The 15,892-nt window shown below is 49.6% G+C and overlaps 2 protein-coding genes across 2 annotated transcripts in view; both read right to left on the reverse strand.

Annotated features, from left to right (window-relative positions):
* The window catches only part of LOC135976036 (nascent polypeptide-associated complex subunit alpha, muscle-specific form-like), a 1,165,876-nt gene that overhangs the window by 204,502 nt on the left and 945,482 nt on the right, over positions 1-15,892 (reverse strand). The window lies entirely within an intron of this gene.
* LOC101944891 (zinc finger protein 345-like) lies at positions 26-4,634 on the reverse strand. Its single transcript, XM_065570414.1, has 2 exons — positions 4,604-4,634; positions 26-2,033 (listed from the first exon to the last, which is right to left on the reverse strand). Exons 1-2 carry the CDS (start codon positions 4,632-4,634, stop codon positions 1,144-1,146), a joined length of 921 nt encoding a protein of 306 aa, XP_065426486.1. The 3' UTR covers positions 26-1,143.

The raw sequence follows: 15,892 nt of genomic DNA on the forward strand, positions 1-15,892 counted from the left end.
GAAAAACCGACACCACAAAGAGGAGTACAACACTTTCAGTTTTATATTAAGTGAAATTCCAGAGCAGGTTACATCTGATGACTCAGAATGAGGACCACAGATTCTCTCATCTCATTCTCCTCCGATCCGTTCAAACCTGCTTCACTCAGCACTCTCATGATCGAGTCACGTTATTTACGAAAGTTTTAGCATCATTGTAATGGGGAAAGAAGAGCTAACCTCCCATTTGGAAACAATCCCAACTCAGCCTTAAAAGTGGCTTTGCTAATAAATGAAAAGTGGGATTTAAACTCAGAATGATCACACTGAGTTTCAGATCAATTCAAAGTCTCCTTTAAAGTCTGTGACACTTCCAGCTCCGGCGAGTCTGATTCAGGATCAAAGAAATCAAAGCACCATTCCCAAGCACAGAGAGTGGAGAAGATTGCATCACCTGACACTCTGCAGAACGTGAAGAAGATAAACTCCATAAGGATCAGACAGAAGGTAACACTGCTGGGATGATGGGGAAGGAGGGAATTCCTTTGACTCACCCCATTTAATTCTGGTGTCACAGAGCCTGAAATGACATTTTCCATGCCCCTGCCCTGTGTTATATTTACATCTATTTTCAGTGTGAAAAATGGTACAAAAAATAACTGCTGTTCAGCAACCAACAGGGCAATGTGAGAACAACTGGGAAGCAGAAAAATTTTCCCCAAAAGGGGAACTTGGTGACTCTAATAACTGCTTTGCAGTGGGAAGAAGAGTAGAAATCCGTGCTCCAGGTCTGTTTAGACTAGGAAAAATGATGAAGTTTAGGTCAGGTCATGAGAAAATGTGCTACATAATCCTGGACGCTATATGTGGGGCTGTATCTTTACTGCAAGAATAGTTGTGGTTTTACATCAGGACAGCTAACTCAAGCGAGGTAACGCCATGGAAAATCCTAGTGAAGATGAGGCCCAGGTACATTTTAACTTGATGTAGCTAGTCAAGGTCACCCATCTCTCTCCCAGCTGGGGTTGGTGGGGATCCCTGATAGTAGGCACACAACTCACTGGGGAAAGCTGAGGGACCACAGTGAATCAAATGGTGCCAACAGCCTTAAAAGTCACTATGTGGGAATTAGGAAAATTATTAAAGAAAATTTTTTTGCCAGCCCTAGACAAGATTTTTATGGTGTTTATCCCCCTTGCAGATTCTCTGATGATAAATAAGGGCTGAGCGCTGATGGAAACCTTTCCTGCATTCGGAGCATCTATAAGGTCTCTCTTCTGTGTGGATCCTCTGATGTCTAATAAGGGCTGAGCTCACACTGAAGTTTTTCCCGCACTCGCAGCATTCATAGGGTCTCTCGTTAGTGTGCATTCTCTGATGTTTCGTAAAGGCTGAGCCATCAATGAAGTTTTTCCCACACTCAAAGCATTCATAAGGTCTCTCTCCTGTGTGAATTCTCTGATGATTAGTAAGGGCTGAACTGTCAGCAAAATTTTTGCCGCACTCACGGCATTTATAGGGTCTCTCTCCCGTGTGGATTCTCTGATGTCGAATGCGGTGTGAGCTCTGCCTGAAGGTTTTCCCGCACTCACAGCATTCATAGGGTCTCTCTCCCGTGTGCATTCTCTGATGTGTAATAAGATCTGAGCGGTAACTGAAGCTTTTCCCACACTCACTGCATACATAGGGTCTTTCTCCCATGTGGATTTTCTGATGATTAATAAGGGCTGATCTGTCACCAAAGTTTTTTTCGCACTCACAGCATTCATAGGGTCTCTCTCCTGTGTGGATTTTCTGATGTCTAATAAGATCTGAGCGGTAACTGAAGTTTTTCCCGCACTCACTGCATTCATAAGGTCTTTCCCCAGTGTGGATTATCTGATGCCTTATAAGGTCTGAGCGGTTACTGAAGGTTTTCCTGCACTCACTGCATTCATAGGGTCGCTCTCCTGTGTGGATTCTCTGGTGTCTAATAAGGTCTGAGCGGTTACTGAAGGTTTTCCTGCACTCACTGCACTCATGCGGTCGCTCTCCCCGTATGCATTCTCTGATGTCTTATAAGGTGTGAGCTCCGAGTGAAGCTTTTCCTGCACTCATCGCATTCATAAAGTCTCTCCCCTGTGTGAATTCTCTCATGGTTAATAAGGCCTGAGCGGTTACTGAAGTTTTTCCCACACTCGGTACATGTGTTTTTTCTCTCTCCCATGAGGTTTCTCGGCTGGGCTGGGCTTTCATTGAGGTCTTTTTGAGTTTCCCAACAACTGATGGATTTACCCCCTCTCTCGCCTGGTTGGTTTTCCTGCTGCATCTTTGGTTTGTGCGGACACTCACTGGCGTTTTCCTACTCATGACTCATGGACACATTCCCTTTGGATCCCTGCAATAATGTTACACCTTTCCACTTGCGCAGCAGCCTTCTGCTAAGGACTCTGTTTCTCATTCTTAATCACCATCCCAACATCTGCTGGGATAGAGAGGGAAACAGGAATGGAAAAGAGAGCTCCCAAGGTCTTCGTAGGGAATCCCAGTTGTTTCCTTCAGGCACTGACAGTTTTTGACTTGGATTAATGATTCCTCACCTATGCAGGCAAATTTCACGAACAATCTTTCTTCTGGGTCTCGGACCCACAGCTCCTCCCCTCATTGTAGCTGGGAGATCACATCAGGTTTGGAAACCCTGCTCTGGGGAAAGAACACACGGGATATTGGGTGAATTCATGAGATATTTGTCACTCAGAAGGTCCATTATTTTAACCCCATTATTTTAAAGCTCCCAGGATGCTCAAATGTGCCACACACTGTGCTTATGAGGGATGTAACTATCCACATTTCTGCTGAACACACACAAAGCCAGGCATTCTTCATCAAAGGGGCTCCGAAAAATAGAGTAGGTAACTGACAGAATATACAACTGTATTCGTACCCTACACCCTAATAATCTTTGTACAAAGTGTGCCTTGTAAGACATCATTTAAAAACTCAATTCGTAATATCCTGGCAAAAGGCACATAGCAGCATTGTATGTGGAGTTATAAACACAAGCTAAGATCATGACTAAAAGTCTGTTTTGGGGAGTGGCCAAATCAGTTCCTCAGACTGTCTCGGACAGGTGAAAGCAAAGCTGATGGACCATTACCTGCTAAGCAGCCATTCTTTGGCAGAAAAGGGGAAGGGGTGGAGGGAAGCTACATCTTAGCAAAGAAGCAACATGGAGTTCCCTTCCACACAGACTGCCTGTCGCCTTGCTCCCTGCTGGAAATGCTTCTCAAAGGGGGAACGGGACTATAAAAAGAAGGGGCAGACACCCCCCAAACACCCCTCTTTCTCTCGCTTCCCATCGCATTCACTGCACGTGAAGAGACAAAGGACGTCTCTGAGAGAAGGGGTTCTGACCCAAGAAGTTTGGTCAGGCATGTTGAAAGCAAACAGTGACAAAACTTGCTTTGAAATTAAGAGAGTTTGTTAGGTAAGTCACCACCGGGTGTATCTTTCTATGTCTTGTAACCATTTCTGGCTTTTATACCTCATGACTTGTATTCACTGAATATCTAGCTCTTTGTAGTTAATAAACTTTTTTTATTGTTTTACTTAATCCAGTGTGTTTAAACTGAAGTGTCTGGGAAACTCCATTGAGGTTGACAAGTTGTGTGCACATTATTCTTTTAAAGCCATAATGGACCTAATATAACTGGTATTGTCCAGGAGAGGGCGTACATTTCTGGAGGGAAATCCGAGACTGGGGGTGTGTTGGAGTCACCCTGCAGTAGACTGGTGAGGGTCACAGTGGAACCCAAAGGTGGCTGGCTGCAATTACACACACTCAGGGTGTGGTTTGCATGCTGGGAGGCTGTTTGTGAACAGCCCAGAGGGAGATACTTCTGCAGGACGTTGCAAGGCACCCATGGATACATGGCAGGGGCGACAGCTGCTCATTAACCCTGGTAGGTCACAGGAACTCCACATCGTGGAAAATGAAGTCTCCAGCCCAAAGGAAAATCCCTCTGGAACTGCTTCTTACAGACAGAGAGAGGCCCAAAGCCAACGAGAGACTCCGAGGGATGCTGGGACTGGTGAGCATGAGCTGGTAGAGTGCAGCATTGCAAGGAATAAGACGGGGCAGGCATATCACTCAGTGCAGTGTGCCAGAGTTGTCAGATATCAGGAAAGCACGTTGTGAGGACTTAAGTTATCTAGCAAGTCTGATGTAGTTGGAGGGAGTATGAAAATCCCCCAGGATGTGGAGACTGATGGGGAATTAGATGGTATAATTCAGGATCAAAAGACTAATTCCTCTGCAAAAGGAGAATGTGAAAAATATGACTGGTGAGCTTGGCAGGGGCTGACTCAAAAAATCCAAGGACCCTGCAGTATAGGTTTGGGATTTAATAAAATGTAAAAAACTTAAGCAAAAAATAAATAAATAATAATAATAATAATTAAAAAAAACCAACCCACACACACAAATACCAGTGCGTAATTAACATTTTTGTGATTTAAAAAACATTAAATAATATAATTTAATCATTTTTTAAAGCTAGTTTCACCTCTATAATAGAAATAAAAAACCGTGCTCTTTAAAATCCATTTCCGAACTGCAGTTCAACATCCCGCCGCTGAAACTAACCCCTCTGCATGACCGTGATGTGCAGAGGCATCGCCAAACCCCCCCAAATAAATAAATCCTAACTAGCCATCAAGCAAAATGTGTCTGTATATTAAAAATAGTAAGCATAAAAAATTTGCTTTATATAGATTCTGTATATATTACTAATAAATAAATATTTAAAACAGCGGTGTAAAACTTTCACTAAAAAAAGGTTCCGCAAACCCGTAAAGCCCCCCCGCTCCCAAAAGCAAATACTTAAATTAACCAAGTTTCTTCCTAAGCCCCATGGGTAAAAACAGGTGCCTTACACCCTAAGCCCTTAAAAAAATGCCTAAATGAACTGGGTCACGCCTTAAGCCCTCAATAGGATATAAGCGGGGTGTCCTAAATTAACCTGGTCGTGCCTTAGGCCTGCAGTAAAATATAGGCAGGGTGCCCTAAATTAAGCGGGTAACAGCAGGAAAGAGAGATTGTGGCTGCTGCATAAGGGGAAGGAAGAACCTACAAATCTGCAGAAGTTTCACTACGGACCTAGGACATCTCCAAGATCGTCCACGTTTGTCCCAGGAAAGGGGTTGTCTTGTGACTGGGAAGAATGGAAGGACTCGGGAATAGTGGCTGGGGTCCACATGGATAGGGAAGAGGTGTGTGTGTGGTGGGCCATGAGGTAGGCATTGTGCAGTGGCAAGGAGGGAAGAGTACGAATAATAATATTTGAGAAAAGTACGGAAAATAAAATGAAATTGGGCTAGAGGAAGAATGGAGGGCAGCCTCTAACTCGGTGGGGTCTGGGCAGGAATTGTGTGTGAATGGGCTGGGATCCCCCACAGCTCCACAGCTCCCAAAGTTCCCAACCCCTTCTTCCCACACTCTCCACTTCCCAGGTATTCCTTAGTCATATTTCTCCAAAGCCCTGTGACGGAGCTGGAGCTGCTCTGGAATACTGTAGGTTGTTCTGGTTCCTGGAATATTGACTGTCTGAATAATTTGGATTCATTTCATAGGAGATCTGTGAGGAAAACAAGCAGGAACGGAAGAAGAATGGCTCAAGATGATCCACCCTTGGCAAAAATAATGAATGGTTCTTAAGAGATAATGCCTGAACTTTGGATATTCTACCGCCTGGCTGGAGCCAGCTTGCAGAACTGGGTTAGATGAGCAGGGCTGGAGCAGTTTACAAAGGGACTCCCTACTCCAGAGGGAGATAGCTGTTCACACAGGGTATTGTCGACCGAGGTCTAGGAATGGGAGAATTGCATAATTTAACTCCAGGAGAGGCAAAAGCACAAGGTCTGACAGCTGAGGGGGTCTCTCAGACATAAAGGAAAGGGAAAGAGTTGCAGTGAGCCCCGTCTCTCATTATGACACATGCGCCTCTCCCTCACCACCTCCTGGGACCTGATGAGCACCTGCTGGAACTCACTGCAGGGGCTACTCAGAGCTCTGAGCCACTGTTACCTCTCGGTCTCTGCACGAGTGACTAGACCGTGCCAGCTTCCCGCTACACAAGCCTGTCTTCCTCACCAGCAAACTAGCAAGTAACAACCAGTGAACTCTGAGATGTGTCTCTGCAGCGCACAGCTCCTACCGTGGCTCATTCTCAGACTGCTCTGTGAAAGAGTCAGCACATCACTGCTTGTCAATGTAACTGGGGTAATACACCCATCCCTTCAAGCACAGCACTGAATTGGTTTATGCTCAACAGAAGTTGGTCCAATGAAAGACATTACTTCACCCATCGAGTCTCTCTAAAAACAAATTTATTAACAGAAGAGCATTAATTAAGTGATCCCATGTAAAAGAGAGAGGTAGATACATCCAAAATGGGAAATGACTGCCTAGGAAGGAGTACCGCAGAAAGGGACCTGGGGGTCATAGTGGATCACAAGCTAAATCTGAGTCAACAGTGTAACGCTGTTGCAAAAAAAAGCAAACATCATTTGGGATGTATTAGCAGTTCTGTAAGCAAGACATGAGAAGTAATTCTTCCGCTCTACTCCATGCTGATTAGGCCTCAACTGGAGTATTGTGTCCAGTTCTGGGCGCCACATTTCAGGAAAGATGTGGACAAATTGGAGAAAGTCCAGAGAAGAGCATCAAAAATGATTAAAGGTTTAGAAAACATGACCTATGAGGGAAGATTTAAAAAAAATGGGTTTGTTTAGTCTGGAAAAGAGAAGACTGAGAGAGGACATGATCACAGTTCTCAAGTACATAAAAGGCTGTTACAAGGAAGAAGGAGAAAAATTGTTCTTCTTAACCTCTGAGGATAGGACAAGAAGCAATGGGCTTAAATTTCAGCAAGGGAGGTTTAGATTGGACATTAGGAAAAACTTCCTGTCAGGGTGGTTAAGCACCGGAATAAATTGCCGAGGGAGGTTGTGGAATCTCCATCATTGGATATTTTTAAGAGCAGGTTGGACAAACACCTGTCAGGAATGGTCCAGATAATACTTAGTCCTGTCATGAGTGCAGGGGACTGGAGTAGATGACCTCTCGAGGTCGATTCCAATCCTATGCTTATATGATTACAAAAAAAAAAAGAAAACACACATCTAAAACTTAATCTAGCTAAACACAATCTTTATGACAGATGGTTTCTTTCACCCTCTCCCCCCTGCACCCATCTCCCTCCCAGCTTTTTATGGGCCAGCCTGGGGAGAGATCAGATTGCCTGCTTTCTTCGTCTCGGTAAGACAAGGATAAAGATAGAGTCTCTCTCTGTTCCTTGCACACAGGGATCACTGTGTCTTACAAGTCAGCAAAGCCACCTGGAGATTCAGTCTCCTGTATCAATCTGGATGCAGGAGCCATGTTAGTTCTCAGTCTCCTGAGTTCAGGCTCAAGAGGACCCCTGCTAGTCTAGCTTGAAGCTTTAGGTAAACTGAGGCAAACCCCCATTCCTTTGTCTAGGACACACCTGTGTGTCACCGTTACCTAGGAGGCTCTTTTTGTTAAACATGTTCTAGTGACAACATACAGAGGAAATTCAGAATGTCACGTCTAAGGTTAGCACATGCATTTTACAGTGACATTAATAACCAGCATGTTGTTAACTTCCACATGATGATACCTCACGGGCATATTTTATACAAACATTATTGCAGCAGTTGTAGTAGGAAGACAGCCTGAGACTTAAGCCCTTGTATCAGAGGCCTGAGCTAAAGTAGTAGTCAAAACTTTGCTGATATAAAGCAAAGTTAAGTTGTGAGCAAGAGGTAGGCCCTGCTCACAGAATCTGACAAGAACAGGGCTGGTATTGCAGAAACACACATTCCTGAGTAGTGGCAGGCACAAGAATATATAGGCAAACATATTCCAAAAAGGTGGCACCAGAACATCCCGATACCAGCACATTCGCCAGAGATAACAGGAACATGCTGACCCATCTTAAGGATAAGGTCAGGATGACAGCATGATGAATAGAGAGGTTTTGATCGAACCTACAGGTACAAGGCAATGAGTAGCACCCAGATATGTCAGAGGGTGGCACCGTGATACGTCTGGGGCAATACATAACTTGTTTGTATCAGGATATAAAGATGTATCTCAGAGGGAGTGTCTCCAGCCAGCCGAGGGGGGAATGGAAAGTCCTGCCACTGACTGAGCTATGTCCATTGTCATGGGCCTTAGTATCCTCGTAGAGTCTACCAGGGGCCATTACCATGCTTTTTTGACAATAAACCTGGCCAGGTGCCTTCATACCTTAGCGGATCCTGTGATCATTGGGCAGTTCGCTCGAGGTCTGCTGTGCCAGCTGTCTGTGCAGAGCTGGGACAGCATATGGAGGGAACACACGAAGCCAAACATCTGACCACAGTCGTGTGCAGGTGAATACAGGGGTGCTAGGATCACACCCGCTCCTTGTGTTTTCTCCCCCTACGCCCCATTGACCGCAGCCCATCTCGCTACCCCTTATCCCAGATTTCCTGTTCCCCAACCACATTCTACCCCCTACTTCCACTGTCCCCAGGGTACCTTGCTCCTGACTCCCAGCAGCTCCAGCCAAAAAGCGTCCCTTCTCTCCCTCCCACTGCTAGCACCCCCACTTCTTGTAGCACCCGCTACCCGGCACCCACCTCCCTTTACTCCCACCCCCACCCCGGCCTGACCCAGACCCTAACATTGTTCTCAGCCCTGCATAGCAAACCACCTTCCTAGAGCCCCTGCTCCAGGGAATCGCCCTTGCCCCAGCCCTCCCAGCTCACAGAAGATTTTTGTCCCAAACCTTCCACACCACAGCCTGCCACCACCCGTCCCCTCCCAGCTCTCAGACTCCCTCCCTTCCACTGCCTGCATCCAGGGGTCGGCACCACTGTGTTAGGAGACGGACAATTGACAAAATTACCGTCCTTAGTGACGGACATCGGGGGGAGGGTTATGTAATTCAGTCATTCCATTTTTTGAAAAATTACCATGGACCTCAAAATTTTTACCACGGACACATTGCTGACCCCTGACCACATCCTGCCTAGCATTTAGTAACCCCAGTCATGGACTGGGATCCCAACCTGCTGCACAATCTATAAACCGAGGACAAAAGTCCCTGCCCCAAAGAGCTGACACTCTAATAGGCTAAGACAGCCGACCCCTGGATACAGACAGACACAGGGAGGAGTACAAGGAGACAATGTTGGTCGCTATGACAGGCAGTGGTTTCAGCAACACCAGTGGCCTAGAGAGGTCGGAGGAGAACCAGGAGAGGTCAGGAGATGACAAGATTTCAAGAAGAGGAGTATAGTCAGAAGCGTCAAAGGGGCCTGACAGGCCGAGGAGGAGGATGGAGGCAGGTTCTGAGCTGTGCCTAGGGACAGAGAATTAGAGAATTTGGCAAAAGCAGCCTCAGTAGAGTGCCCCAAATCTCTGCCTCCCTGAATCTGTCCCTTCCCACCCGACCAGACCTGCCCTGCTCCTGAGAGTAATCTCCCACTACCACCAGGGTTCCCCACTTCCAGGTAACCCAGATCTCCCCCACCCACAGCACCACTGCTGGGTCCTCCATCCCCTTTTCTTCATTCCCAGTCTCCTGCCCACCCCTCTACCAGTTTCCAGGTTCTCCTGTTCCTGACTCTCTCCCTCTTCTTCCTTCCACCTAACCCTACCCTCCCTGATTGCCTCTCATCCTAATCCTCTGCACACCCCTCCCACTGCTCTCAGCCCTCCCTGCTTTGTGGCACCCCGTGAGCACCAGCTCCCCATCATCTTCCCCCCTCCCACTGCTCCCTGCTCTCCCTTCTCCCAAGGACATCTGGAGAGGAACCTCACCCTGTCTTCTGTCAGCAGCTGGGCCCACCTGACTTTCACATCCTGCCTGCATTTAGGACGTTATTATGGTGAAGCACCAGTTCTACCATAGTTAAGGTTTGGCACTAATTTCTCTTTCTAGACCAAGTATTTTAATTGCTCTAAAATCCACACACTTACTTGAATTGTCTTGAAATTTGCTGCTCTTTATGGGGGTGCAGGGCAGAGCAAGTGGCCCAAATTTGGGGTTAATATATGGAGATATACCTATCTCATAGAGCTGGAAGGGACCCTGAAAGGTCATCAAGTCCAGCCCCCTGCCTTCACTAGCAGGACCAAGTACAGATTTTTGCCCCAGATCCCTAAGTGCCCCCCGTCAAGGATTGAACTCACAACCCTGGGTTTAGTAGGCCAATGCTCAAACCACTGAGCTATCCCCCCCGTTGATCAAGGGGTTCCTGAGATACAAATACACCCTCCCAAGAAAAGCAGCTTGTTACAAAATCACCTTGCTCTTTTCACATAGTTTGCACATATCTGGTGGGACTGACACTATGGTTCTAAAAGTTCCCTGAACTGATCTCAGGGTACATCTACACTACAGGGGGGAGTCGATTTAAGATACGCAAATTCAGCTACGTGAATAGCGTAGCTGAATTCGGCATATCGCAGCCGACTTACCCTGTTGTGAGGACGGCGGCAAAATCGACTTCTGCGGCTTCCCGCCGGCGGCTCTTACTACCACCTCCCCTGGTGGAGTAAGAGCACCGATTCGGGGATCGATTGTCGCGTCCCGACGGGACGCGATAAATCGATCCCCGAGAGGTCGATTTCTACCCGCCGATTCAGGCGGGTAGTATAGACCAGGCCTCAGTCACTTGGCTTTTATCTCAGCTAGCACGTTCACCGCTTGTTCGGGGAAGCACAACTGAGGAAGTTAGTAAACTTAGTTAGTTTGGAATTTCAGACTGGCATGAGTCAACCTGATGAGTCAAGAAGATCGAAAGGCACATCTGTAGCCAGACTAAGGCTCTGCTGGAATCCTTCCGATCCTTAATCAGCTGTGACAGTCATTGGTTGGATCAAGAGGACAAGCAGTGGCTGTTAAACCTGAGCTATAACCATGCTATTGAGTTTGAGCCCTATGATTGACAGCTTTCATACAGTGTGTATCATACATTTTTCTTGGATTCTGCAGCAGTTCCTCTTGGAGCTTTTGCCTTGATACCAAAAATACTAGGTAAAAAGCAGTATTTTAAAGTGCGGTGAAAGGCACATCTAGACTGCGGCCTGGGCTGCACGGAAAAGTTTTGCTAGCACGGCTTTGCCAGTTAGGGGTGTGAAAAATAACATCCCTAAATTACATAGCTATGCAGGAAAAAGCTCTCGAGTAGACACAGTTACAATGGCAAAAAGTCCATTAAAAATCAAGGAAACGTAATGCCCATAAATTACATTCATGAAGTGTTAAGGTCGCCCAATCCTGCCTCGTGCCTTTCCAGCATGTGGACAGTGGCTAAACTTAAACCTCTGAACAAGGTGTTGTAATTTAACACGATTACTATTAACAAGGGAGGGAATGCAAGCCACAATAGTGAAAGAACTGGCTAAAGAATATTTAGGTGAGTATGATACATTCAAGTCAGCAGGGCCTGAGGAAATTCATTCTAGGGCACTTAAGGAACTAGCTGAAGCAACTGTGGAACCATTAGCAACGATCTCTGAGAACTCCTGGTGGAAGGGTGAGGTCTCCGAGGGCTGAACAACAGCGAACATAGTACCTATCTTTAAACAGCGGAACAAAAAGGATCTGGGGAATTATAAACCACTCAGCCTACATTTGATACCTGGAAAGATACTGAAACAAATGATTAAGCTATGAGTTGATAAGCACCTACAGGAAAATGGGGGTAGAAGTTATAGTCAGCACGGATTTGTCAAGAACAAATCATGCCAAAGCAACCTAACTTCCTTCTTTGACAGTCTTACTGGCCTAGTGGATGGGGGGAAGGAGCAGAAATGATAGATCTTCATTTCAGTAAGATGGTTCAATGGTAGAATTCGTACCTGCCATGCAGGAAACCTGGGTTTCATTCTTGGCCTGTGAAAATTGGAGCTTTATTACCTAAACAAATTCTGATATTAAAGTGTGTCAGAGAGGAGGGCTTTTGTTCGTGCGTACTACACTTAGGAAGAAAAACTCAAATGCACAAGTACACAATGGGAAGTAACTGCCCATAGTTCTGCTGAAAAGGATCTGGGGTTGCAGTGGGTCACAAATTGAATCTGAGTCAAATATATGATCCAGTTGCAAAGAAAGCGAATATCATCCTGGGGTGTAGAACGGGAGTGTTGCACATAAGGCACAAGAGAGAACTGCCCCCATTCGATTTAGCACTGGTGAGGCCTCAGCTGGAGTCCTGTGTCCAGTTCCGGGTGCCACACTTAAAAAATATGTGGTCAAATTGGAGAGAGTCCAGAGGAGAGCAACAAAAGTGATAAAAGGTTCCAAAAACCTGAGCTATGAGGAAGAGTTAAAAACTGGACATGTTTAGTCTTGAGAAAAGACAACTGATGGTGGGGGAGGGGAGAACCTGATAGCAACCTTCAAGTATGTAAAGGGCTGCTATAAAAAGGATGGTGATCAATTGTTCCTCACGTCCACCAGGGTAGGGCAAGAATTAATTGGCTTACTCTGCAGCAAGGGAGATTTAGGTTGGATATCAGCCAAAGCTGTCTAAGGCCATGTCTACTCCGCACTTCCAGCATTAAAACTTTTGTCGCTCAGAGGTGTGAAAATACACCCCCGAATGACAAAAGTTTTAATGACAAAAAGCATCGGTGTGGACAGCGCTTCGTCAATGGGAGCCGCTCTCTCGTCAACACAGCTACCGCCCTTCATTGCGGGTGTTTTATTTTGTGGCCGGGAGAGCTCTCTCCCGGCAACAAAGAGCAGCTACACTGCGTGCCTTACAGCGGCACGGCTGCACCGTTGTAAGGTGCACAGCGTAGACATACCCTAACTACGGGGCCAGGTAGGTACTGGAAGTGTTTAAGAACAGGTTACACAAACACCTGTCAGCAATGGCATAATTTGACCTGGTCCTGCCTCAGCACGGGTGCCTGGTCCCTTCCAGTCATGGTTCTCTGAATCCACACTGGGAAATCATTTGCTTACTTAATTTAGCACAGACCTGGCCACTCCCACCAGGACTAAACCCTCTGAGACATGTATAAAACCTCCCAGTAATGAAGTCAGTGAAGTAAATGCTATAAAAGAGCACAGTCACGGGAGTCCCTTTGGGGGATTCCCACGGCACTGTCCCCAGGGCAGCCCGTTCCCCCAGCGGTACAGGGGCAGGCAGGGTGGCCTCAGAGTGCAGCCACCAACTCTCACTGGTGGCCACGCTGACACTTTAGCTACCTGGGAGGCTATGAAAAGGGATAAACGATACTAACAAACACACAAGTATCACTTTTCACAGATAGCTAGTAAGTCTGCTGTGAAAAGTGATACTTGCATGCTTGTTAATATCACTTTTCTCAGCAAGCCCCAGAACCCATTAAGCCCTGGATGGGGGCCCAAAGGAGAGACAGCAGGGGCCAGAGGCGATGGTGGCATGGATGCGAGGCCAGGAAAGCAGCAGGGTCCGGGGGGGGTGCGGTAGACAAAGGGCCGTGGGAGGCAGTGGCGGCCAGGGGTGATGAGCCCCGTTATTGTGTGGCCAGGATCTGGTGTGGCTAGGGCCAGGGCTCAGTGCCAGCTGTCAGAACCCGGAGCCGGGGACACGAACTGCGTGGCTGGGGCCAGGGATTGGAGCCTGCTGCCGTGCAGCCGGAGCTGTGGGCCAGTGCCCAGGGCCAGTGCCTGCCGCCGCACGGCCAGAGCCCGGAGCCGGGTACCGGAGCCCAGGGGTGCTGCTGCGCAGCCAGGGGTCAGCACCCGGGGCCAGCTCCCACCACCGCGTGGCTGGAGCCCGGGACAGAGCTGTGGGTTGGTCCCTGCTTCCATGCAGCTGGGGCAGGAGATCAGCGCCAGGGGGTGGGGCCACGTGGCCAGAGCCCGGGGCCAGCACCGGCCACCGCACGACCGGAACTGGGGGCCAGTGACCAACTGAAGCTCCATGTTCAGAGCCAGGGGTTGGCGCCCAAAGCCCTGTGGTTGGAGCCCATGGCCATGCAGCTGTGGCTGGTGGCCATCGGCGCCTGTGGCCAGCACCTGCCACTGCGCAGCCGGAGCCCAGGACTGGAGACGGGAGCCAGCACCTGCTGCCACACAGCTGGAACCAGGGGCCAGAGGCCGAAGCCCCACAGCTGCATGGCCAGAGCCGGGGAGCGGTCAGTACCCGCTGCCCTGCGGTCGGAGCCCGGGACCGCACGGTTCCTGAGGTTGTCATGGCCGCAGGAAAAGCCCCGAGTGGCTGCATTTGAGAAACGTTGTGCTAGGCTACGGCGCTGGCTGGAGCCTCTCTATTGTTAGTTCATGAGTGGCTGAGGAGAAGCTGCAGCTGGGTGCGTCCCTGCCTGTGTAAAGCTGTGCGTGAGTGCAGGACCGGGAGTGGTCTGCAGCTTGTCACAGCCTCCCGGTGCGTATGTCAGAGGGCTCAGCAGGACCCCGGTTCCAGGTGGCCCCCTGAGGAAGTCCGTCACAGCGACCATTCACCATGGAGTTTGGGATACTTCTGTTCATACTCACAGAGTCCTCGTGTCTAAAGCCAGAAGGTGCCACCAGATCATCTGGTCTGACCTCCACTGTCTCACAGGCACCCGCACACTAAACCCAACCACGGAGCATGCGGACAGGCACCTAAGAGGGAGAGTGCTCACTGACCCACGCCATCCCGTGTCCCATCGCCAGCCATGGGCGTCTCTGATGCTTCATGGGAAAGAGAAGGGGAAAAACCCCATAATATAGGGATGGTGTCCCTAGCCTCTGTTTGCCAGAAGCTGAGAATGGGCTCCTCAGCTCCCAGCCCCCTTTGCTTCCACAGAGGCAGCTGGTAAGAGCCCCCCCGGGGGAGAAACCTGGCTCCATGGCTGGCAGACCCCCTCCAGGAACAGGGACCGCAGGGGAGTCCTCCCAGCACAGAGCTCCAATGCCCCTCTCCCTAAAGCCTGAGCTACGCCCTCTGTGCACTCTGAGCTACCCCCTGCCTGCATACAGCCCCTGGCGACCCCCCTCCCTGCCCCCTGAGCTACCCCCTGTCCTCGCACGGCCCCTAGCTACCCCCTCCCTGCGCCCTGAACTACCCCCTACCCGCACACAGCCCCTAGCTACCCCCTCCCTGCACCCTGAGCTACCCCCTGCCCTCACACAGCCCCCAGCTACCCCCCCTCTCTGTACCCTGAGCTACCCCCTGCCTGGACACAGCCCCTGGCGACCCCCCTCCCTGCCCCCTGAGCTACCCCCTCTCCTCGCACAGCCCCTACCTACCCCCTCCCTGTGCCCTGAGCTACCCCCTACCCGCACACAGCCCCTACCTACCCCCTCCCTGTGCCCTGAGCTACCCCCTACCCGCACACAGCCCCTAGCTACCCCCTCCCTGCACACAGCTAGGGGCCATGTGCAGGCAGGGGGTAGCTCAGGGGGCAGGGAGGGGGTAGGTAGGGGCTGTCTGCGGGTAGGGGGTAGCTCAGGGCGCAGGGAGGGGGTAGGTAGGGGCTGTGTGCGGGTAGGGGGTAGCTCAGGGCACAGGGAGGGGGTAGCTAGGGGCTGTGTGCAGGGAGGGGGTAGCTAGGGGCTACGTCCTCCCTGACCCCTGAGCTACCCCCCATCCTCACACAGCCCCTAGCTACCCCCTCCCTGTGCCCTGAGCTACCCCCTACCCGCACACAGCCCCTACCTACCCCCTCCCTGCCCCCTGAGCTACCCCCCGTCCTCACACAGCCCCTAGCTACTCCCTCCCTGCACCCTGAGCTACCCCCTGTCCTCACACAGCCCCCAGCTACTCCCTCCCTGCACCCTGAGCTACCCCCCGTCCTCACACAGCCCCTAGCTACCCCCCTCCCTGCACCCTGAGCTACGTCCTCCCTGCCCCCTGAGCTACCCCCCGTCCTCACACA

This window comes from Chrysemys picta, chromosome 16 (assembly GCF_011386835.1).
Source record: "Chrysemys picta bellii isolate R12L10 chromosome 16, ASM1138683v2, whole genome shotgun sequence".
Taxonomy (NCBI): Eukaryota; Metazoa; Chordata; order Testudines; family Emydidae; genus Chrysemys; species Chrysemys picta.